The sequence below is a fragment of the Oreochromis aureus genome, linkage group 13, assembly GCF_013358895.1.
Source record: "Oreochromis aureus strain Israel breed Guangdong linkage group 13, ZZ_aureus, whole genome shotgun sequence".
NCBI lineage: Eukaryota > Metazoa > Chordata > Actinopteri > Cichliformes > Cichlidae > Oreochromis > Oreochromis aureus.
This window is the reverse complement of record NC_052954.1, coordinates 29,989,029-30,013,412: the sequence shown is the minus strand read 5'-3', so window position 1 is coordinate 30,013,412 and position 24,384 is coordinate 29,989,029. Positions and strand designations below refer to the sequence as shown.

Genomic DNA, 24,384 nt, shown 5'->3' with positions numbered 1-24,384 from the left:
ATCCATCCAGTTAATTCAAAGGCACTAAAGGTGAAAAAAATAACACATTCATTTGTCTCACTTTCTTTTAAGCTCTATTCCTCCGTCTTTCCTGTCTGTGCGTTTCCTGCTTACCAGTAGGTGGAGCTTGTCTCCTTTGGCTTGAGAGAGAGCGAGAAGGAGGGAGAGAAGGAGATGATTAAAGAGAGAAGAAAGACAGCAAGAGGAGAGGCAGAGAGAGAGAGAAGGGAGGGAGGGAGGGAGGGAGATGGAAGGAGGGAGGGATGGATGGAGAGAGAGAGGGAGGGAGGGAGTAGAGAGCAAGCGTCAGCACTCCATGTGTTAAAAGGGCAGATGGTAACCGCGGGTAACTGAGGAGCAAACCACTCTGCTGGCCACAGAGCAAGAGATCAGCGGAGAGAGGGAGATAGAGGGAGGGAGGAGAGTGAACACATGCAGCGCAGCAGAGGAGAGGAGCATCTGAGAGGAAGCTGCACGCTTGCTCTGACAGAAAGAGAAAGAGAGGGAGGAGAAGACTGAGTACTTCTTCTTCACACTAACAAGGAGGCAGAGAGCAAAAAGAGGGGCAAAGACAGAGACAGAGGAGATGCTGAGATAGTAACAGGAGGGGGAAAAAGTATCCCTCCCAGCCACTTACAGAGATACAGAGACAAAGAGGGAGGGAAAACAAAAGGGGCTAGAGAGAGATTGTGGAGTGAGGAGAACGGACGGGAGATAGTTAAAGGAACTGCAAGACTGATCAATAAGCGGCTGAGATTTCGGGAAGAAATTTAGACTCAGCGAGAAAAAGAGAGAGAGAGAGAGAGAGCAAGAGAGGGAGTCAATGACAGGGAAAGATTGATTAATGAAAGATGGGAGCAAAACATCTGGAGAGAAGGAGACTTAAAGAGAAATATTTAAGAGGAGACAGGGGCATCTAGCGGAAGGCAAATTTAGAAAAGAAAGGGAGAAGAATTAAAAAAACATTTAGAGAAGGACAGGAGGATAAGAGTGGAAAGAAAGGGGGAGCAGAGGGTGAAATATTTAAGAAGAGACAGAAGCTGAGGGGAAATGAGCAGGGAGAACGCAGAGTTAAAGAGTCACTGGCAAAAACTTAGAGAAGAGAGAGAATAAATCAGAGCAGCAGAGGGAAGGGAAACTGCGCTCATCCTTTCTTTTTTTTATTTCCTCTGTCCCTCCTCTTCTTGATAAAACCTAGGAGGGGAGATGAAGTGAGGAGAGAGTTGAGTAGTACAACATCAGAAGAAGGAGAGGAAGCAGTTTTCAAGGCTTTTTTGGCAAAGTCCAGATAGATCAAGAGAGATATAGGTAGATATTTAACTACATGAAAGCCAAGTATATCCAATGGCGTGCTACTACATTGTGATCAGTTCCACCCACCTGCGTGACGGACAGCTGAGGAGCATCAAGGGGGTGTTCAGAGGACCAATAGGAACCAATGGCCAAAGAAACACGGTAAGACCAAATAGTTACTTCTTTCATAGCTGCAGAGTTTGCAGAAAAGAAGGGAAAAAAGTCACATAAGTGTAACTGTGTTTGACATCCAGACTATTGGAGTCTTTCTGATATTTGAACTCGAGGCTTTTTGGTGGCAGGAGGTTAGTTAGATTCTGTCTACATTTAATTGGCATAAATCCAGTTTAATCCAGAGTTCATATGTGTAGCTATTAGTGTTTTTACTTTCCTGCAACAAACACGTCCAGGAAATCATTACCTCTAAATTATCATTAGTTAAACCACTCCCACTCACTTGATTGTCAGCTCCTTAATCATAGTGTTTGTAGAGTTAATTAATTGCCACTTCCATTAGGTTAATTGACTCGGTATTGGAGGCAGAAAGATGCAGATGGGGTGGGGAGGCTGGTGAGGGTCCCCGTCTGTTGCACTAAGAGCTTCTCTGGCTCAGAGTCCGTGCTTAAACATGCCCAGGATTAGATTTTTTTTTCCCTTTTAACCTTTCAAGTGTTCACTGATTGAGTTCAGTTAAAAAGTCAGGTGGGTGTTCTCTCTTTACATTTACATTTATCCTTAGTTTGACACGCCACTTCAGCACTTTTACAACAGCACTCTGTTTCAAACACATGCACTTGGCTCATTTTCACGCAGTTTTCTGCACATCTTGTAGTGTAAATTTCACCTTTATCTTCTTATCACAAGCCTCCTTATGTTAATGAAGTGGGGAGTATCTAAAAGTAAAGTCAGATAACATTTAGAGACAAATTAAAAACCCCTCGCTGCATTTTATTAAAACCTGAATGAAAATTAGTTATTCAGAACGACTGTGGTGTCATGAAACTGTGTGGGATGCTTCGACCCGACCAGATGAGTCACACGCTTCTTGACTTTTTTTTCTAGTTCTCTAAACTCAGACTAAACCTTGTACTTCATTCGTGCTGACTGTTGCAGGCAAACATAATTACAGAGAGTCCTTGTAGAGATGCACCAAAGATTCCAACAGGCTTCAAAGAGACACATCACATGAGACGTCAAGAGGTTGCGTAAGGGCAGAACTACAGTAAGCTCATTAGGCATAAAACACTTGCTGCAAGGTTTAGAAGAAATAAAATTAGTCTGTCATTTTAAATCAATCAAAAGTTTCACGTTTAACCCTGGCATGGCAAAACATGGCTGATTTTATGTTCTATCAGCAAACGCACTGATGGGAGCTGTGCATTGGCCATTACAAATCAATTAAAAGCCAGCGTTCTGCTGATAAAGAAGTCATTTTAAATCTCTGCTCCATCTCTATCACTCCAACCAGCTCGCCTCATGTGATAGGACCGTTAGATCATATTTCACCTGTGTCAATACTTTTAATAACAGCCATAGATCATAAATGACGATGGCTTGTCATGGTGAAATGATAGGGTTATAAGTCTTCAGGAGAGCCCGGCTGGACAACAGAAAATCAACAATGCATTTCACTTAGCGTGCAATTAACTAGAAAGCACAACAGAGCCCACAGCAGCGGTGGAGCGCTGTGCAGCCAAAGCACTGTGGATTGTGTTATTGTGTTTTTAATAAAAAAGCAACAATGCACAGCCTAAGTTGTTAAAATTAAAGTGGATTTAAGTCCATGCACACTGCACCAGCATGTGATGAAGCATTAATATTAAAGCCCTTAATTAAATTTTTGTACCATCGCCTCCAAACACCCCCCCAACCACCCCTTTTTTGTGTTTACGCTCTATATTAACTAGAGTGATATAAAGAAGTGATTTCTTATCAAACACTTCTATCAGCAATGTTATATCTTCCAAATTTCCTAAAAACAGAGTGAGGAAAAAACAACAGAACAAACCTTCCGCAGGAAAAAAAAGCCTGCGTGTTTATCTTTTGGGGATTTCTGCTTGCTGAATCTGTCAGTGTTTCTTAAGAACTCGACAAGTTATTTCTTAGTGTCCTAAAAAAACTGCGACTGTGTCTTGTGATTTCACTCTGCTGTGACTGAGGTTTGGTTAGGCTAGAAAAAGATCACAGGTTTTCAAAGTAAGGGGATTTTTGATGATACGGTGACGATAATAAACACTTGGCTGACTTCAGAGGATAATTATGGTCATGGTTAGGAGATACTAATGTTGTTTTTTAGTTCTGAATAGTGACTGAAAGTGGAAAATCAATGACTGCAATATAGTATTACTCTTAAGAGTACTTGTTCAGTGGCTTGCTGGATCGCTATGGGTTCAGTGGATAGGCTGATCCAAGACCTGTTAATTTGGCCAGGAAACAGAGGAACAGAGTAAAGGAAAAGAGAAATGTTATCTCTGCTAAATGCTGTGTATGTGTTGTTGTTAATTAAGTAACATCTGGACATTTGAACCTTGACTCACTGTTGATGTTCGGTGAACTCCAACAAAAAGATCATCTAGCAAACATGATGTTTAGTTTGTTGTTTGTGGTCTCTCTGTGCTGTCTTTATCTCTAGTTTCCCCTCGTAATCCAATCATTTGCGCTATTGTAGCAGCTCCTCCCTGCGCCTGGGCTCTTCCTGTTTGAAAGTGAGTTCTTCCTCCTCACTGTTTCTAAGTTGTTGCCCATAAGGCCTCATCATAGTTTTATGGTTCCCCTCCTAATTTTGTAGTGTCTTTATCTTACAATATATAGTAGAGTAAAAGACGAATAATAAATTAAACGAATTAAGCAACTAACCTTTGCTTAACCTCTTACTACTCATTTAAAAATAGCTGCTGTGACTTTAGTCCCTATTAACCTCTTAACATCCACGGGGTCTCTGGTGATCCATCTAAGGTTAAAGTTTGGGTTCGGTTTTATTTCTGGCTCAAGCTAAATAGACCAATTTTACAAACTTCAAATTAGGTCTCAAACATATTGACATCAAAGTTTGTCTGCTGTTTTCTTCATTTGGCTCCTCCATGTAGACAAAAACTCTGGGCTTTAAACCCATAGTCTGGCAGCACAGTTTATAGAAATAGGACGTTTATTTTAAAAAATATTACTACACTGTACTGAGAAGAATTTTGAAATCTGGAGATATCTGTCTTAAAAATAAACAGATACTGTGCAGGTTACCGAAGTGGCATAGGTCATGTGATGGAGAAATATATTCTGTTTCATTTGAATGTTATTTTCCTAACTTTTTGTTCTATATTGGTGTACTTCTTTCAGTCCACTAACTATTAAAGCTACTAACTTTCACTTCAGTTGCCATTCTATCTCTTAATCAGGAATGCAGGAGCTCTGTTTGATCTGTGCATTTTTGGCGAAATGTGTTGAATATTTGGACAGGACAGGACACAGGATGTACTGCAGTCAAACATAAACTGTAATATCTGTTCACAGTGGGGAGATGGGGGGCATGCCTGGGCTGAAACAATGCTTATGTGGGTGGTATGTGCCACATGAATGTCAGGACCAAGGGTTTCCCAGGAGAAGGTTGTGTTGTAATGAGATGATCAATTTTATTCACTTCAGCTGTCAGCAGTTTTAATGTTTAATCAGGTTTGTTGAAATGAAGTTTATATATATATATATGTATATATATATATATTTATTGTTAAGTTATCTTCTTGACAGGGCCTATTTCCAACTCTTTTCTAACTAACTTCATCGCTGAAGCCACATTTCTCATTAAAGACTGTCATAAAAAACTAAGAAAAAAAGACGATCACTTACTTCTAACACATTAATTATTGTGCTTCATTAAATAGATGACAAACTAATGAAGCTGTTATAGCACCTTCAACAAGTTAGAGCTTTCAGACTTATTAAATGATATCCAACTAAGAAAACATAAGGTAAACTTTCCACTGCTAACAGAGTACCATAAATAAAATGTTCTTTAATTACCCACACAAGCAAACTGTGGCATTTCAGAGGCACGTATTCAACTCTGTTCGTCACCTAATCCAGGAATAGAAAGCTATATCAAGAGTTTTAATTGGCAAACAACCACACATGACTATCACCAGTCACCTTGGATCCTCATATACCCAAGCTAATTTTATCCTCAAGTTCTTTAGCGCAGCCAGGTCTGATGAAATTGCATGAAATGATGAGGTTTTAAAAATTCAAATAACATGGCCTGTGCACAGAAAATGAGAGCGATATGTTTGCGCTAGCACAAAAGAATTGCATGAGAGAGACATGGGCAGAAATAGGCAGCAGAGTCTGACGCCAAAATAGTGTTGGGATCAGTAGGATGGATGACTTTCCTTCAACTCAAATGACTCAACTTGACTCCTCGTTTAACAAACTATATTTTTAGCATTTTTTTGTAAAGCATGATCAAAAAGTTACCTTAAACAGTTGGAATTACTCAACATAAATAACCTTTTCTCAGTGTTGGTCATATCAATCACATTACAGTACAGTACAGTTGTCCAGTTATCACCCATCTTTGGACACAGTGTTCAATCTGATGACAGCTACACACCTGTAAAGTTTTAAGAGTGCATTTTGCATGGCTGAGTTGCTACTGTGGTGAAGCCATCTGTCCACAGACAGACAGACAGACACATATTAGCATCTGCTATAATGCTCCCAGTAGAGTAGGTGTTTGTTAGGGGGAAATGGGCATGGCGTGGTAGTGCATTGGTAGTCTGTAGGTGCAACACAGACTTTTGTAAACCCACATATAGATGTTGTAGCTGTGTACTGTCACCAGAGAGAAGTGTCAAAAATATATCAAACAAGCACCGATATTGTCTACTTTATGTTTGTGCAGTTGTTGATCCGTTAGCTTAAAGAGAAGATGGAGGTCATAAAGAATGTTTTGTAGAGATGTGAGTGCTTCTCATAGAGGGTTTTTTGATCTTTGATGGTTTTCTTGTGCTTCTTCCTCTTAATGTTAAACTCTGTGGTTGTTTCTATTTCTGTTCAAGCCAACTTTTCACTAAGCAGGATGCTAGTGTTATTGCCACAGGGCAATTACAAAGACACCACGGCAACATGCGAGTGTTTTTCCATAGCTTCTGTATAGGTTTAATTTACATAGTGTATCTCCTTGCGTTGCCAGAGAGCTACAGAGATGTAGGAACATACATCCTGAATGAGAGTACAGATCAAGACTTATCTCCCATTGTTTAAAAAAGGTTTGAATCCAGCCATACAATTGCTTCCTTCTTTTACCTTGCCATACCTCTTTCTTCAGAACTGGCTAGCAAGTAACATTTTGGAAAAAAGGTTGAGATTAGAGGATCTGTCCAGTAAATATCTGGCTTTTGTCAGCAGCTAGTTAGCATAGCTTAGGAGCGAAACAGGGGGAAACAGCAAGCCTAGCTCTGTACCTCTAGGCCAGGGGTCGGCAACCTGCGGCTCCGGAGCCGCATGCGGCTCTTTAGTCCTTATACTGCGGCTCCGCCTGGTTTGGGCAAGTAAATTAGAAGTATTTAGCTGAAGTGTATTTTATTTATGTTAGTTCTTTTTAACTCGTAGTTCTAAATTGGAAGATTATTGTGATATTAAAATATAACAAAATTATATTCTATTATTTTTTCATCGCTCAAAATAAGCGTCACACTCGCGGAAGCCGGTGTTGAGTCGAAACGCCGTGCATTTATCGAGACTTTCAACCCCAGGTATGCCAATTATGGATCTTCGGATCCACATTATGTCAGCAGCTGTTCTCCACCGTGAACTATGTTAAAGACAAACACCGTTCACGCCTGACAGATGACAGCTTACAGTCCTGCGTAAACTGACTTCGTATAGCCCCGATTTGCGGACACTGTGCGCAGAGGTTCAGGAGCAGAAGTCCCATTGTAAACAAATCACGGCAGACCCGACGATGTTTCCATGAACATGCTTTTGAGCATCTCTTTATTGAGCACTTTTAACACACGGTTGCTGTACGCATACAGCCGGCTGTAGCTTTTCAGCTCACAGCCCGACATACACCACCAACAACACAACAGCACAGACAGCGCAGACGTAAAGGCGGCGAGGCGTGATTGCGGGTGTCGCTCAGGTGCGTCCGCCTCCCCTGCAGCGGCGCTGCAAACCACGCCCGCCACACGCATTAACCAGGTAAAATTCATATTTAGGCAGAATTTTGCAAATATCTATTTTTCATTTTTCAGCAGCATAGAGCTTTTTCCAATTATTTTTTAAGAGTCAGGCCAAGGCTCCAACAGCCCAAAGGCGATATAAGGGTGGTGGCTGACAACAGTTTTGTTTGCTACATGGATCATTTTAGTTCAGGTTGGTGTCTTTCCTTTTGTTATATTTCTTTAAGAGTTCAAAATGTGTTGATTACATAAATATAATTTAATTTTCTCTGTAGCACTTCATGGATTTCATAAGCAGCACACCTTAGTTGTTCACACAAAGCATAAAGATAAAAAACAATATATACAGTGTTATCTTCATTTTAGATGTCAAAAAGTATTTGCGGCTCCCAGTGTTTTCTTTTGCGTGGAAACCGGGTGCAAATGGCTCTTTGGGTGTAAAAGGTTGCAGACCCCTGCTCTAGGCTGACTATACCAAGCTTTTTATTTTATCCATGATACATTACCAGCATGCATTTTTATCCACCCCGATCAGTAACTTCTTTTTGAAATGTTTTATTATTTTTTGGGCATGTTAAGCTTTTATTCATGAGGACAGTAGAGAGAGAAAGACTCCAAAGGATCAACATGTCTGAAATGGCTTAAAGAGCACTCAAACTCAGGACACCATACGGCGAGGTGGAACATGGGTCGCCTGCTCAACAAGGTGAGCTATAGCAGCACCCCTCTCTTCTTGTTCTTTCAATCATTATCGCCAGCAGATGGACTTTCTCAGACGTCATGAAAATGCAAGACTTTAATTTTTTCCAACCTCTTTAAGGACATCGTGCCCATGCTGGCTCAAAATTGAGGTTCAACGTTCAATGTTGCGCATGGAAACAGCCGCTATGAAAACAATCTCACTATGAGGTCCATCTGGAGCTTTTAATCACATTTGACCTTTTGGTGAGATTATTTTCTCAAGTCAAACGAGTATTTAAAAATATTTTGGAACTGTGGTAAAATTTTCTAAAGCCCTAAAAAAAAAATGATCATGGACGTATCAAACTTTATTGCATAAAAGTACCTTGATTACAGGCATCTATCATGTGAGAAACACCTGAAACTAATATGCAAAATTCAAACCTTGTGTAATGCTTATAATAAACAGCATTTTAGTCTAATTTCCTCAGATGTTTGACACCTTTTTGTCCGACAGGTGAGCGTTTCCCTGCTGCAGAGAGAAAACACATCTCACACTGCATGCTGATATCACCCACTTCACTCCTCTTCAAAGGAAAACAAATCACTCTAACACCTTGAATCAAATGTTTTTCTGTACCTTAATTGCTTTAAGGTGCCAAAGATATTTGGGCTTGCCGCCTGCGTTTCGCTCTGTGTTACTATTCATGCCGTCCACGAAGGTCCTAAAGCAACATTTGAAATCATTCAACAGGTGTACATGCATATCGATTTTCTGTCCTTCATCACGCGTGTGTCTGCTTGTGTTTTAAATGTGTGCTTTTGCTGGCATGACAGCGACACCACGGTGACATTAATTTATGATTGCCCAGCTGTCGGGGAATTTTTCACACCTTTCCCAATATCAGCGAGGCTGGCGTTATGTTGCTATAGAAACATTGATTCCCGGAAGTTAAATAACGCTTCTTTTCTGCACCCCACTTGGCATAAAAAGTTGACATGAACTTCCCCTTGACTCTTTGTTTTTTTGTTTTGTCCGAAGTTGCCGCGGAGGATGTGACAGCGTTTTGCCCCGGAGCTCCAGCAGCATAGCTCCTTAACTCCGGACTGTTTTATTTTCTTTATCAGAAGTCTGCATTTAGTGCTGAGTGTTTTCAGTTAAAACCACAGGTGCTACAGACTATCTTATAAAACCAATAATGTCCTTGAACCGCTGGGTTATTGTGCAGTATACTCATTTGGTGCTATCGGCTATTTCACATCAGGCCTAACAACACCCAGGACAATACTACACCATAACCCACTGCCTCTCAGCTGTTAACGCTTTAAACCTGTGTGTTTGTGTGTGCGCGCTATAAGATTTGAGCTAATTCTCCAACAACGTGGCTCCACGCTCCATAAATTATCACAGAGGAGGACGCTGCGTGCATGATTTGTGTGTGTGTGAGTGTGTGCGTGTGACTGCGTCCGTGCATGTGTGTGTTTAACCGTTCCAAGTTCATCTGGGTTTCGAAGGGTTACGTGTGTCTGCGTGTGCAAGCATGATCTGTGTGAGTGCGTTCAGCTGTTGTGACTTGCATGGCATGAGTGTGTGTGATGGAGTGAGTTTGTGTATTCGGTAGTTGTGAGTACATGGTGTGCTTCATTGATGTGTGAAACATCAGCTATGACTGTGGAGCCATCTGCTCCAAAGGGAGAGATGGAGTGCAAGTGTGTGTGTGTGTGTGTATGAGAACGTATTTTTGCTCTACATGCATGAGTGGGTTTATGTGACAGTGCAGTGTATGTACGTAAATGTCTGTGTACTACTGACTACTTGCCCGAACCAACAAGTTGCTGCTTTTTTGTGCATGTGGGACATCAAGAAGTTTCCAAGCTGATTCCCACTCAGCTAAAATATCTAATAATTATTTCAAATCCTCCTCAGGATGAAACTTTGTTTCTGTCTGCTTCTGTTAAAATTTACATGCCAGCTTTTTTGTTTTGCCTTAGATGCAGTCTGTCGTCTTGAAATTGCATTCCCGTGTAACTAAATTCTTTTCACATTTGGGCTGGATTATGTTCAGAGGCGACAATTATATTCTTTTTGAATGAATGAATGATGCATCACATGTATGAACTGCATCGCTGCCAGCCGTTTCCATGTGCGCAGTTTTTTAATTCTGATTGAAATCATTCCAACTGAAGATTTCCCAAGTGCTGACATGTGATACGGTTTTCATACACTCTTGTGTTTACATGCACACACTCATTTGATCTGAACGGTGTATGAGCCATAGGGTGTGCAGAAATTTAAATAAGCAAATTTCACCATTTAACAGAAGATTTCACATTGTCAGATTGCAGGCTGTATGAATATAATTTCTCAGACACGTGGCTGGTATTTCAGAAGCAAAAGCAGACTCAGTCAATGCGGGCATCACAGGTGCTAAAAAAAGAAAAAGAAAAATGCAGCTTTGAACCACTAGTTTCTCAAGAGAGATTCATGAATAAGCAACTAAGATAAGATAATTCTTTATTGTCATTGCACAGTCATACATAGTACAGTAGTACAATGAAATTGGAAAAACTGTCCTACGTCGGTACTACATATAACACGACACGATATGACACATCACAACGCAACACAAACAACACAACACAGTATATTAACTTAGAAATAAAAAAGAAGAATAAGTGTTATGTGTATTGCACACTGTTATTATTGCACATTAATTATTATTGCACCTTGTTATAAATATAAATATTATTATTGTTATTGTTTTAAACATTGTTACCTCCCCTAAAAACGTCCAGGCAGGTAGCCAATCAGGTCAGCTATTTGCATTGATTAGGGCTATTGCCCTGTTGTAAAAGCTGTCCTTGAGTCTGTTTGTTCGGGACCTCAGCAGCCTGAACCTCCTGCCAGACGGCAGCAGCTTAAACACCCGGTGTCCTGGGTGTGTACAGTCTCGTGGGATGCTGCGTGCCCTCTTGAGACAGCGAGTGCTGTACAGGTCCTTCAGGGAGGGAAGAGGATGTCCAATGATTTTTTGGGCCATATTGATGACCCTCTGGAGTGCCTTTCTGTGTGCTGTGGTGCAGCTGGAGAACCATACACCGGTGCAATATGTCAGCACACTTTCAATGGAGCAGCGGTAGAAGACGGTCAGCAGCTCCTTCTTCAGGTCCATTTTTCTGAGGATTCTCAGAAAGTGGAGACGCTGTTGGGCCTTCTTTAAGACCGCAGAGGTGTTAGAGCTCCATTGGAGGTCTGTGTCTATGTGCACACCCAGAAACTTGAAACTGGAGACCCTTTCCACGCACTCCCCGTTGATGCTGACAGGCTGCAGCTTGGACTATTTAATATATTTTTAATACTATTTTAACTATTTAATATAGTGCCTTTTATTGATCAGGTGTGTATAAAGTATGAGTGAAATTTTGAGTTTAAGTTACAGTTTTGCCAAGAATTACATGCCGTAAATTTTTGATTAACTAAAAACAGGTGAGTGTTTTGCAATGAAAAACCACTAAAGCGTAGTTACACAATGTACTAAAGCACAACAATTGCACTGTTGCAGAGCAAGTTGTCTTCCTCCTGCTAAAAATAAAATGCAGCGTTTCACATAAAGTGGAAAACCATGCTTGGGGTGCGTAAATGTGCATCTCTAAAGAAGCAGCAACACCTGTGATTACAGCATCCTTATTGTATAAAGGTGATCCAACTTTGATGGTAGTGCACATAGAAAAACACAAAAAGGTGAAAGAAGTTTTTTATTTTCTTGCGTGAGCTAAATTTAAAACATTTTATTGTTAGTTTTCCATCTTTTGGTTTTAATATGTTTTAGCTTACAATCCAAGCCACTCTGTGACAGATCAACTTTGGAAACACATGATTTGCAAAGTCCACAAACTTTGAAATGTTCTGTGAAATGTTGGTGGATCTAATCTCATCCCCATTAAATCCTTCCCTTCAAATAAAGCTGGAGCCTCTCTGCATGTGGCCAACTCCCATTAGGCTTTGATAGCAAGCCAACTGCAGAGATTCATGCATATATGGTGTTGTTCCATCCACACACTGTAATTTTAAACTAGGTTTCCACTGAACTATGAATGAGTGAAGAGCACAATCTGCAGGAGCATGCTTTGTAGAAAGACTAGGGAAAACATCTGGAGAAATCCACTGAGATTTTTGAGGTAGTGGAAGAGATGTGGGTCTGGAGAGGGGGTCTCTGTAGGTGTTGGTCGGTCGTTATGATAGCTACCGGTTGTGGATCATATTTCTATTTATTTTTCACTGTCAACTCTTTGTGGTTTCATACATTTCGCACACAGCTGAATGGAAGACTGAGTCTGTAAATACAATGTTGGAGCTAATCTGCTTCATGAGTCATGAATTAGAAAATGTTCTCTTGTAGCTTACACATAAAATCCCCCTGGGTCATATTTACTAAAGTTGTCCCCTGAAAGTCGAAGCTGTGAAGCACCAGTTGAAGATCCCAGATTCTGCAAACCCTACTATACATTTATCCTTGCATGCATTTTTACCATTATACTGGATTACAAAGTGGTTGCCACACAAAGTCCACCCCATCTACACAGATGACTATTACCAGCTGTTACCTGTTTAATTTAAACACACATTAATTTTCTTTATAGCTGCTTTTATTGTAGCCTGTACTGTCACAGCCATCACCTACACCCCCTAATGTCACTAGTTTGAGCCTCCCCCATCATGGATTAATTTTCACGAGTCTCTTATTGTTCTCAGCCAAGAATAATTGCTTTTATTTAGTCTTTGTCAGAAAAGGGATAGTATAAAATAATTCTTGTATACAATCTTGCTAGAAAGTCCAGTAAGGTGACACTTCAGTGTTTTTCACACAACACAACTTCTAATTTGCATTTTGCTTTTTTAACAAAAAAAAATTAGGACCAGGTGTAGAGAAAAGAAGCTCAATTGACAGTTCTTTAATATCAAAATGTGTGCTATGATACAGTCACTCCAGCTCAAAGCAAAACTCAGATGACTTGAAACAGGTCATAGATGAAAAGGATCAGTTCAGTTTCAAGTTTCAGTTTGAAGAGAAGAGAAGTAGTATAGATGTGTTTTGTGGCCCAGGGTTGCTGCACTCCTTCCCCTGGTTTTGGTTTAACTTTGTTGTATACCGATTACCACGTGTAGACCCACGCTCCTGATTGGTGCCTACTTTTGGACCTTATCCCACCCTCCAATTCTTGAGTGCTTCACCCTCCTACCTACCACCATCCCTGATTTGACTGGTGCCCTTTTCCTGTGCCCCAACCACACTCCAGCTTACTGCAGCAGCTGGCTCAGAAAGGCTGCCAATTTGTCATTAGTGGTAGCTGTGATTTAGAGAGAGCAGCCTGCACTGTTTCATTTCTCTGTGTTGCCAGCCTAAGAGGTTGGAGTTACTTGTTGTGTGGTACTTGGGTTAAAATTGAATGTACCTCAAAGGGCTTTCTGTTTTGCTTGAAGAGCATGCACTTGCTCGTTTGTGGTTCGGACACTCAAGGCTACATTTGTAAAACACAACAGTAGAAATGTGGAAGATGCTCTCTTTCTAGATTACACTATGTTTTAAGTATAGGGGTGCTGTTTACCCACTGATTAATGTGGCTCTGCTTCTGTCTGGAGAGCGGGGCTGAGCTAAGCTTTTAATATTTGCCAACACTTCACGATTTACGTGAAGTGTCGGCATTAGAGTGGCTTCCTCAAAAGAGGTGCCTGGCAAAGCTCATGTAACACGAGGAGCATCATGTGTAGGAATAATCAGCATCATTGCGGGGGGCCTGCAGAGCTTGATCTGCTGTCTGCGATGTTTGTGATATATTAATTACACATGAAAGGCTTATTTTCACATAACTGTTATCAGGGTGAATTTCAGAGAAGAGGATTGCTTCACATGTGTCAACCTGTATTGCTGAACTTTATTCTCCCCCTTCATTAAATGCTTCTGCGGAAGACGGCGAGTTCATTCTGCATGACTTGACCCGGTCACATTCCTTTCCATTGACCTTACAGGTTTTTGTGCTGTCAGTGCTTTTAATTTAGCCGATGTGGCCCTTTAAGAAGAAAAACACCCTGAGAGATTAATTTTTCATCCGAAGATGTTCTTAATGAGTTGTGGAGTGCTGAATGTTAAAGTATATATTTATGTAGCATGGCCGTTACTCGATTACCATGGAAACTGAGGTAGCATGTTGGAGGTGAGTGGGCGTCAACGCGACTTGGATGAACCCTGCAAATGTCGTGGGAGGGACGGAGAGAGAGAGATAAAGTGACAGAGGAAATGAAAGCAGATGGAGAAAAGTAAGAAAGAAACGCTGAAATGAGGTAATGTTTGGTTGCTATGAGAAGTTTGCACGTCCTGCTTTTCACCTTTCGCTTGTCTCTTCTCATCTTTCAGTCCGTTCCCCTTGTCTGAAAAAAACATTTGCACACTCATTTTTTTTGTCTTCACTCGTGTTTTTTCTCTTCCTTTCTTCATCTTTCCTCTCATTTTCTCCCCTTGTTTCAAAAACACTTTTCCTCTGAACTCATGCATAAATCCTTCAGTCATACTTCAAAATATGCACATGCCCTAAAACTGCAAGTAGCCACCTTAACAGTACTCATTGTTGTAGGACTCCTTGTTGATTTTTAACATTTTGACTGCATATCATGTGCACAAATTAAAATTTTTACAGAAACTTCAGTAAAAAAGTGACCTAGCCCTGGAGGTGTGGACTCTCCAAGGACAAGTTTATTGTTTATTTGAGAGCAGGCAGAGGCGTGAAAGTAAACAAAATCATAGGACTTACTGGTAAATTGGAAATTCTGTTAATAAATTCAGCTATTGGTGCTACTCCAGAAAGAGTTTCTTCTTTGGGTTGCCCCCCAAAACATTCCAGTGACGGTATGTCGTATGAAGACATAAAGATAAAGATGTACTCATGCTTGGTGATCTGTATTGTGCCCAAGCATGTTTGAACCCCAAAGTCCAGTTAGTTTGTGTTGCAGCTCCTAAATTCATGGCTGAAAGAAACAAAACATAGCAGATACCACAATGTTGCTGTTCTTCAACATGCTTTTAATGATGTATAGTACTTACAAAGAACAAATGGAAACAGAAAGAGATGGGAGCCCTGGGTTAAACTAACAAGAGAGGAAGGAAACAACAAACCAACCATGCTATGGCTTTGGCTTGTCTCAGGAGGTGCTGGTAACTCCCAACTCAACCTATACTTAATAAACAAAGCTGTAAAAACAACTGAAGGATAAAGATGATTTGGAAGAAAATTAGGGAGGAGGCTAGTTGCTCTCCACCCTACTCCACCTTCTCTAGGATTATATTCACACAACGAGTGTTCAGCAACCAATCAGAATAAATAAGAGAAGCGGGGGCATAGTTAGGGTGGACTTGGGCGACTCCAGTGCATCCTCAGCTGCATTCATGAAGCTCAGCTAAAAATTGGTGTGTTGATTAAATAGTAGATCTATAAATCATGCACAGGTCCAAAAATGGCCCCAATTAAGGCACAAAATCCATAAAATCATGAACCTTAATAACAAGCATCCCTCTATGTGAGAAAGAGAATAATGACGATATGGAAACTGGGAGAAAAGGGATGAAGAATAGGGAGTGACCACTGAAGCAAATTTGGGCCTGGAACATTAATTGCAGTGTCTGTGAGGGGCAGTGGGGGAGTGGCGATAGTCGTGTTTGGGTACAAGGCAACCAACCCTAGCGTGAGTACACCTTTAGATTCAAGCACAGCTTTAGTTGAATGGGATAGGAATGTACTTGTTATGCTACCATTTCTTCCTCCTCTTTTTAACCTGGACTCATCCTTTGCTCTTCCATATTCTCTCTTTTTTCCCTTCTTTGTTTTTATACATTTGTAACCTCGCTGCTGCTTTTTCCTCAGCTGCTTCTGCTCTCACCTTCGTTGCCTCTCTGCTCTCTCTTGTTTTTCCTCTGCACTTTGCTTGCTCTCTTCTCTTTCACTTTACTGTTCTCATGGTTTTAACAGGGCTTTTTGGGTTTTGTCACCCTCTCATCTGTGTCCTCCCTCCGTCATTTATACTTATGTACTAATCTTACACCCTTTTTTCTCATTTCCTCCTCACCTCTGCTTTTCATTTCTCCGCTTCATCAATCTCCGCTCACTTCTCCCTCATTTTGTTCTTTTCTTCCTCCTTTTTCTGTTTTCACTCCTCAGCACTTTTTGTTCTCTTGTTTAAACCCAATCTTTGCAAATTTGCCTTCTGCTCATCTTTTTCGTCTTTATATTTACCCATGTTTAAGCTTGTTCTACCTGTTCCTCTCCTCTCCAATGAAGCATTTCCAACCTTGCTTTCAACTGATCTGTTTCTCCTCTCTGCTCACCTTTCATCATTATTTGCCGCTTCTCTTATCTGCCTTTTCTCTCCTCTTTCACCTGCTTCCTCTCTGCCTCTCCCATTGTTACCTTTACACTCCTTGTTTTCCTTTCTTCTCTGCCATCCTTTATTTCCCTACCCTCTTCTCCTTCAGATTCTCCTTCTTCCTTCACTTCTCCTGCAATCTCTCCTCCATATCCCTTGCTCCTCTCATCATCTTTTTCTGTTTATTCTCCTCTTCTCTCATTTTACTTCCTTTGCTTTTTTAAATCCTCTATTCATTCTTTCCTGCATTCAGTTCTCCCCCTCCTCTCCTCTGCTCTGCTCTCCTCTGAGCTCTTCTCCCTTAGTTTAGTGAGCAGTAAAAACAACGATAAAATAATAATAAAAACAACAACTGTCCCGTGATTATAAACCCATCTCCATCTGGATCTCTCACACCGCCACACAGACTCACGCACACACCGAGCCGAGTAGGAAGTCAAACAGAAGGCCAATAAGACACGCTTGACTGGAGGCGACTCTACATTGTGTGTGTATGAGATGGGGAGAGAGATAGAGCGAGACTGCGTGCGTGAACAGAGAGGGTATTCACTCCTGTCATTGTGTGAACCTCGTGTCCTCGCAGCCGCAGGAAGATGAGATAAATCCTGAAACATTTTTGTCGATACTCAAGGGAACGTTTCAGACTAAAGACACCTGGAGGTCAGGGAGTGATGCCGGGCTAAGTTAGTAAAAACTGATAATCAAGTGGAAATCACTGCAGTCATGTCTGGTTGTACCACTGAAACTGCAAATACATGAATGAATGAAACATTTAAAGCATTCTAGAAGATCTTTTAACATTTAATCACTGACTTTAAGTATTAATCGTTACAGAAGCGGATGTGTGTGTTAATGTGTCACTAAATGCGCCCAGGGGGTGGGGGTTATTTGGTGGCATCAACCCCAGTTTACATATTTACCATTTTAAAATATAATCGTCCCAATAAATGATGCTTTTATTTGTATATATGTATATATATATATATATATTTATACTATCCAGCAAAGTAAAATGATCTCCAGCTATAACATCAAAGAGATGTACACATTCATGAATCAGTACTATGATTTTATCATGTAATGAATAGGAAACCGCATAAGGAATACTTTTGCTTTGCTGTCTTAAGCATATTTGGATGTTTAAGCTTTTAGACAATTACTGAAGTAGGATTATTTAGGTAGGATTTTGCTTTGGAGTTTAAACTGGTGTACAGCTTATTACTTTTCACGGTCGTCAAATTTGTATCTAATGATTTCTACATTTATTTATGATCAAATATTCTGATTTCTTTTTAATCCCCTTCCTTCTTAAATCTTCCTCACATAAAAAATGCACATTCAAACATACATGCATTTATTAATACATGTGTACAAACACGCAGATTTGATTGCAAGCGTCATTGTGAACCATACCCTGAAGTCATGCCACAAAACTAAAACATGCACTCAGTGGCCTTTTTGTCACGATGACCTACAGAAATTCAAATTAAGCATCAGAATGGGGAAGAAAGGTGATTTAAGCAACTCTGAGTGTGGCACAGTTGTTGGTGCCAGACGGGACGGTCTGCGTATTTCAGAAACTGCTGATCTGCTGGGAATTTCCCACACAACTATCTCTAGGGTTTACAGAGAATGGTGGGAAAAAGAGAAAATATCCAGTGAATGTGAAAATCCTCTGGGTGAAAATGCCTTGTTGATATCAGAGGTGAGAGAAGAATAACCACATTGCTTCCAGCTGATAGGAAAGCAACAGAAACTCAAATAACCACTCATTTGAGCTGAAGTATGCAGAAGAGGCTACAGTTCACACAGGCTCACCAAAATTGGACAAGATAAGAGTGGAAGAATGTTGCCTTGTTTAATGAGTTTTGATTTTTCAGCATTTGGCATAAACAGCATGAAAGCATGGACCCATCCAGCCTCGTATCAACAGTTCAGGCTGCTGCTGGTGGTGTAATGGTGTCAGGGATATTTTCTCGGCACATTTCGCCCCTTAACACCAACTGAGAATCATTTCAGTTCCCAGCCTACCTGAACATTTTTGCTGACCACCTTCTGATGTTTGCTTCCAGCAGGAGAATACTGAGTGTCATAAAGTTCAGATCATCTCAAACTGGTTAAATTTGCTTTACTCAAGCAATGTGTACCTAATAAAGTGGCTCTTAATTGTACATTTGTACATTTATATATAGAGAACATAGCAAAACATAGAAAATAGGAAAAATCTGGAGCTATAACAGGCTAGATGGGAAGAGACTATAGAGTGTACAAAGTTATTGGTTGACAGTATAAGTCTGACTTTTGCAGTATTCTCTAAGTGAATCTAGTAAGACCTGATAAGCTTTGGGATTAAAAATGTAAATTCAGTTTCAAATTTAAGTGGATGATTTGTCACTGGAGAGGTGGGTTAATGTAAGGACTGACCTCCTCAGTGAAACTGCTGGGGCCCAGTTTGCAAAGCAGCGGTGCACAAAAATATGGCAAAAGGGGCACATCTGGTCATAACTGCCCCAGGGACGCGCACAGTGGAAGACTCCAGCAGCGATATGTCAAAATCTAAATTTAAACTTTAACCCTGAATGCAAGCTCTGATGGAAAATGTTCTTTTTGATCCAAAGTTTTGAAAACAAACAAAAAATAGGGTTTGCAGACATCACCACTTCCAAGAAATTTGCTTCGAGTTTTCTATAGAAGAGAAAAAGCACTTTTCCTCTCCCATCATCCCAGTTTTCTGAGAAACATGTGGTAATGCAGCACCAACAGCACATGTCACTGTGACCCAGCCAGAGACCCGATATCAATCATGTCCTCTCCAGAAGTCTCCTGTCAAAAACATCTCTCCACAAAATTATGTCTGTCAGAGAGTCGACTAACACACAGAGAAACACAGCTCTTTTAAACTCTCCCTACATGTAGTAGTGGACAACAAAATTTTGTGAACACATGTAATCAGATTGCATCCGTACTGTATTATTTATTCTCCACCATTTTCAGGGCAAACACTGTACCACCTGTGTGGTTTTATATTGTGGAAACTAATAATGGTGAGGCTATTTGGAGTCTGCTTTGGGATAAGCGGTTTCTTTCATGTAATAAGATTCTCTATTTGATGATCTGTATTTAACAACTTTTTAAAACTGTTTTTACGCTTGGTATAAACACATTTAAGATAATAAGTAGGAAGCACTGAAGCAAACAAAGACTGAAGAAAGCAATGATACTGTGTGGCCTCTGATGATTTTTTTCCTATCTGGTCATCTTCTGCTTTTTGCATAATTACTTTTGCTTTCATCCAATTAAGACATCCCGATATTGTCTGTTAAGTGCTGCTGGCCTTCCAAAAGATCATTCAAAGCATCTGAGTTTAAAACACACGATTCCCCTGATTTTGCTAATCTCATGAAAATGTATATTTATTTGTATTCCAGTGAAACACTACAAGATAATGAAATGGAAGATGTCCTTTTAGTGGACAATGTTAATGTGTTTGAGATGCTTTCCATTGCCAATAATTGGTGTTATCGCCACTGAATATAGGTCACTATATGGCCTGCATTTCTGGCAGTTAATCATCACTTCTGGCTTCTTTTGTGTTATTCACGAGCAACTAAACAAGTAGCTCAGACATGAGAAAACCAACAGAGCTTAACATTTTTAAGGCTTTTGGAAACAGAAAGCATACTAACCTAAGTACTTAAAATTCTACTGAGAGTCTGCAAACATTAGTCCTGCCAGCATTAGGATGTGGGGCTTGAACCATGGAGGTTGCCATTAGGGACATCTGCCATTCTGCTGCCCACATCTACCGCCAGCGCTAATCCTTCTGGTCTTTATGATGCTTAAAGATAACTCAGAAATATGACCGACAAAAGTAGAGAGTGGATTTCCACTGATCATGATATTAAAGCTGCATATGTAATAATGTGGATGAAACACTGTTTTCTGCAGTTTTGTTTTTTTTTATTTTTGGATGATGTCAGAGAGGGGAGATATCTCTTGCACTCAGCTCTGGCTTTGAGCACAGAGGTCCTTCTATCAGTTGTTCCGTCCATCTGTTTGTGAAGATCAGCCAATGACAAGAAAGCTGGTGTACAGTGGGAGGAGCTACATAATAATTTTACCTTTTGCCCTGCAGATAATGTAAACTTTTATATTGAGGAGGAACTGAAGGGCTGCATCCGGTGCCCGATTGAAATAATTAAGGATTATTTTGATATATGAACCATGTAAATATACTCTAGTAATGTCCATGAATAAAAATATGAAGGTGGAGCACAATGGACTACAGCTAGGTTCCAACTTCAGTGCTGTATCACTGCAAGTCAAATTTTCAGTGTGTCAGTACAGAGGGATAGAGAAGTGTGCCTTTTTCAAAGGTACACATCGATGGATTCTTTTGTATGTGCTTTTATATCGAAAAAGAATTTGCTAAATCAGCCAAAAATGTCACTAAAAAGGCTGCAACAATGGGAACTGAAGTGCAAAGATCACCGCTGTGAGTGTGAAGGTTGTCATGTTCTCAAACAAATACATTTTCACACTTCAAAAAGAATATATCTACCTCTGAAAACCAGCAATCAAAAACTTACCCAGTGAACCAACATCAGGATATTTGATTATTTATGCGACTGCTTGTTTCTCAGTCTTAATAAATGGAACACGGTATAAAGGATATATAATATATGAAAACATATTTCAGTGAAGGTATAAGGACTGATATTGACTGATTTTCTTCACTAAGCACAGAAAGGATATTTACCAGGTATAAATAATATTTTTCCCATCTACAGTCCTTGAGTGGGGACACTACTCCTTTCCATTTTGTTTTCAGCCCCGAGCATAAACGAGAATATTTCAAAAATACTTGTTGAAGGTTTCTAAGTGTCCATTAAGAACAGAAGCTGTGCTATGAACCACTCCTCTTGTTATCTCTGTTTACTAGCTGTTAGCTAATGTCCAGTACAGCTCCTTTGTAGCAGAGCGGAGGGTGTAAACACAGATAAACCCAGATGACATATAGATGCCCTTGCTCTGGGGCACGTCGGCAGCGTCGGCTGCTGTTGATACCTGAGATCAAACAAGTAATTTCTTCTTCTTTTCTAAGAGGAAAAGAAGATAGCCAGATATTTTGGCACTCAGGGTCTGCTCTAATGACACTGCAGATGAGCAGATAGCATTGATCAGAATGACCCGTCTTTCTAAATCAATAGGAATGATCCCATTTAGATAACGTTACAATCAATAACACTCTCGGTATGTCTGTCTGTGTGTGTCTGCAATGATGACCTGACCTGTGTCTTTGTGATGCTACCTGCGTGTGAGAGGGTGCATTTGCCTGTGCGTATACGTGCGTGTGTTGTAAGTGTGTGTGTGCGTGTTGGGGGGGTGGGGTCGGGCAGCTTAAGGTCAGACAAGGTGAGGCGTAATGGGACTCTGACCAGATCCAATCTGGGACCACTTGTGGCAAAATGAATTGGCCTCACACACAGAGTCTATCCCTGAATGTCCGTGTGTGTCTGTGTGTTTCTATCTGTCCTTCTTTGTCTTCTTGGTGTGTGTGAATGAGCGCCCAGTTGTCTGTGTTTCTTTGAGTGTGTTTGTATATGTGTAAAGGCCATGCTTGCTGTGGAAAACTAATCTAATTTTGACAGTTTCGCACAGACAAAAGGGCACATTTATTAAAAAAAAAAATCACGACGCAGCACATTCGCTTTGCACTTCCACACGCTGTGTACACACTCGCAAGCTGAACTCGGCGAATGTTTCACACACCAGCCGCCACTTTGTGACCGTCTGTGACAAGTGTAAAATGCCACATGATTGGTGGTGCTGCGCTGTGGAAAAGCGTCTCCATTTCCTGCCTTCTGGTTCACTGCCTCGTGGTCGACCGTAGCAATGAAAGCTGAACCCTCAAATTCTCAGCTGGCTTTGTTGCTCCTTTGCTATATTGCTTCAAGAGCATTTCTATGTATGTTTTTTTGTGTGGGAGAGGGATTTTTGTGGCACAGGTGGACCTGAATCTTTCAGAAATACGGAATAAATACCCCTGAAATTACAGTTAACAGGTAATCTAAAGGTATATGACAATGACGACTTGTGCCTAATTCTAACCTGAATTTTAACTGACAAAATCCCCAAGCTGATAATTGCTTGGAGGTTACATTTACCCATTAATCTCCTTGTAGAGGGGAGTTCAGATAAACAGGTGCTGAAAGCTTCTGCACATTTGTATGCAACTAGGAATTGAGTGCGACTGTGTTTGTTTTTCAGGTCAGTTTGACTTTTTAGTTCACCTTTCTTGTTGCTGTCTCAGTGCATGAACAAACACATTTAATGAACAATTTAGAGCTTCCTCTTCACTCGACCTGCATGTTTGGACTCCTCGGGTGCTCTAGGTTTTGGCGAGAGCTGCAGACAAGTTATTATGTTGAACAAAATGCAATGCTATAGCACATAGCACGCCTCAGCACAGAAGTAAATAGATTACACATGGTCTGTGTTGTGTCTGTCTATAACTGTGCCAGATGAAATGCCAAAATGGTCAAATACTGTCATAATTAAGAATTGATTCACGGTTAGATTTTATAATGCATAAATGAAACTCTATAATACCTTTTTGTTAAAAAACTACACAAAGAAAAAACACATGCTTTATGAAAATGATAATAAAGAAGGATTAGTAATCAATCATTACTGGACGATAATGGAAGTTATTGAACAAGCTTATAACACTACAAATAATGGCATGTAATCACTAACTCTCTATGAACAGATATCTGCACATGAATGTACAGTTTAGTTTCTGTCTGACCTGCATAGTTCAGTCACACTGGGACTGACTTAGATTGCAGACAGGTAAACAGCCTGTGTGTTCAGCCAGGCTGTTCTCATTCGAGCCATCAATTAAGGCTGTTTTGTCACAGCTGATGGCGTGACTCGTTTATGCACAACATGTCCTTTAGTGACAGAGTCTGATGTATCAGGTTATGACATCAGTGAGACAGGTTTGTCACTCCAGAGTTGACATTCTTCAACGTGCTGGGTTAGTGTTGCGAAGGCTCACACTGTAGCCCAAAAGGCAAACTTTAACAGTATATTTTGTTGCCTAAAATAAAGGTAAATAAAAGGGGATGAGAATTTCATTAAATCAGCAAGAGGAAAAGTAAATATCACAAAAAAGAGTCACTATGTATCTCCAACAAATCTGAGACTTACATTATATGGACAAAAGTTATAAACCACACCTCTTTGTCTTTGAGTTCAGGTGTTTTAGGTCTTGTTGCCCCAGGTGTATAAAATTAATCATCTCATGAAAAAATAGTTCATTCCATAGAGCTCACTGAATTCCGGTGTGGTACTGTAACAGGACGCCACCACTGCAACAAGTCAGTTTCCAAAATTTGTTCCCTTCTGCCCTGCAGACAATGTAAAGTTACACAAGGTCACAATGTGTGGGGCAGTTTTAGGTCTTCTCTGAGCACAAAAACAGACAGTGTGCTGGGAGCTTCATGGGTTTCCACTGGAAAGCAGCTCCTGTATGTGGCCCAGCACCACCCTCCAGTCCTCAAACCTGGGCTTTGTAGGGGTAATGTAGCAATGATAATTCTCTGCAGACAATTATCCACAGTAGGCAAACATATCAAAGGACACCTTGTGTGAAACAGATAGTCATCAGTGGCATGTGACAAGATTGGCATCATGGGGATGAAGACATGTTGGGAGAGCAATAAAGGGAACACTTTTTTCACATTCTCACTTGACTCTGCGCAGTTTTTCTCACCACTGAAATAGTGATAGAACATTCAGCGAACAGTGTCGTCACTG

General features: G+C 40.5%; 1 protein-coding gene across 1 annotated transcript in view; it reads left to right on the top strand.

The window, feature by feature from the left end:
* Window positions 1–390: 390 nt before the first annotated feature.
* LOC116309924 overlaps window positions 391–24,384 on the top strand; it is an 83,278-nt gene continuing 59,284 nt past the window's right edge. The window contains exon 1 of the mRNA XM_039621384.1: window positions 391–1,455. Coding sequence (XP_039477318.1) covers window positions 1,345–1,455 — 111 coding nt within the window. The 5' untranslated portion in view covers window positions 391–1,344. The remainder of the gene's footprint in view (window positions 1,456–24,384) is intronic.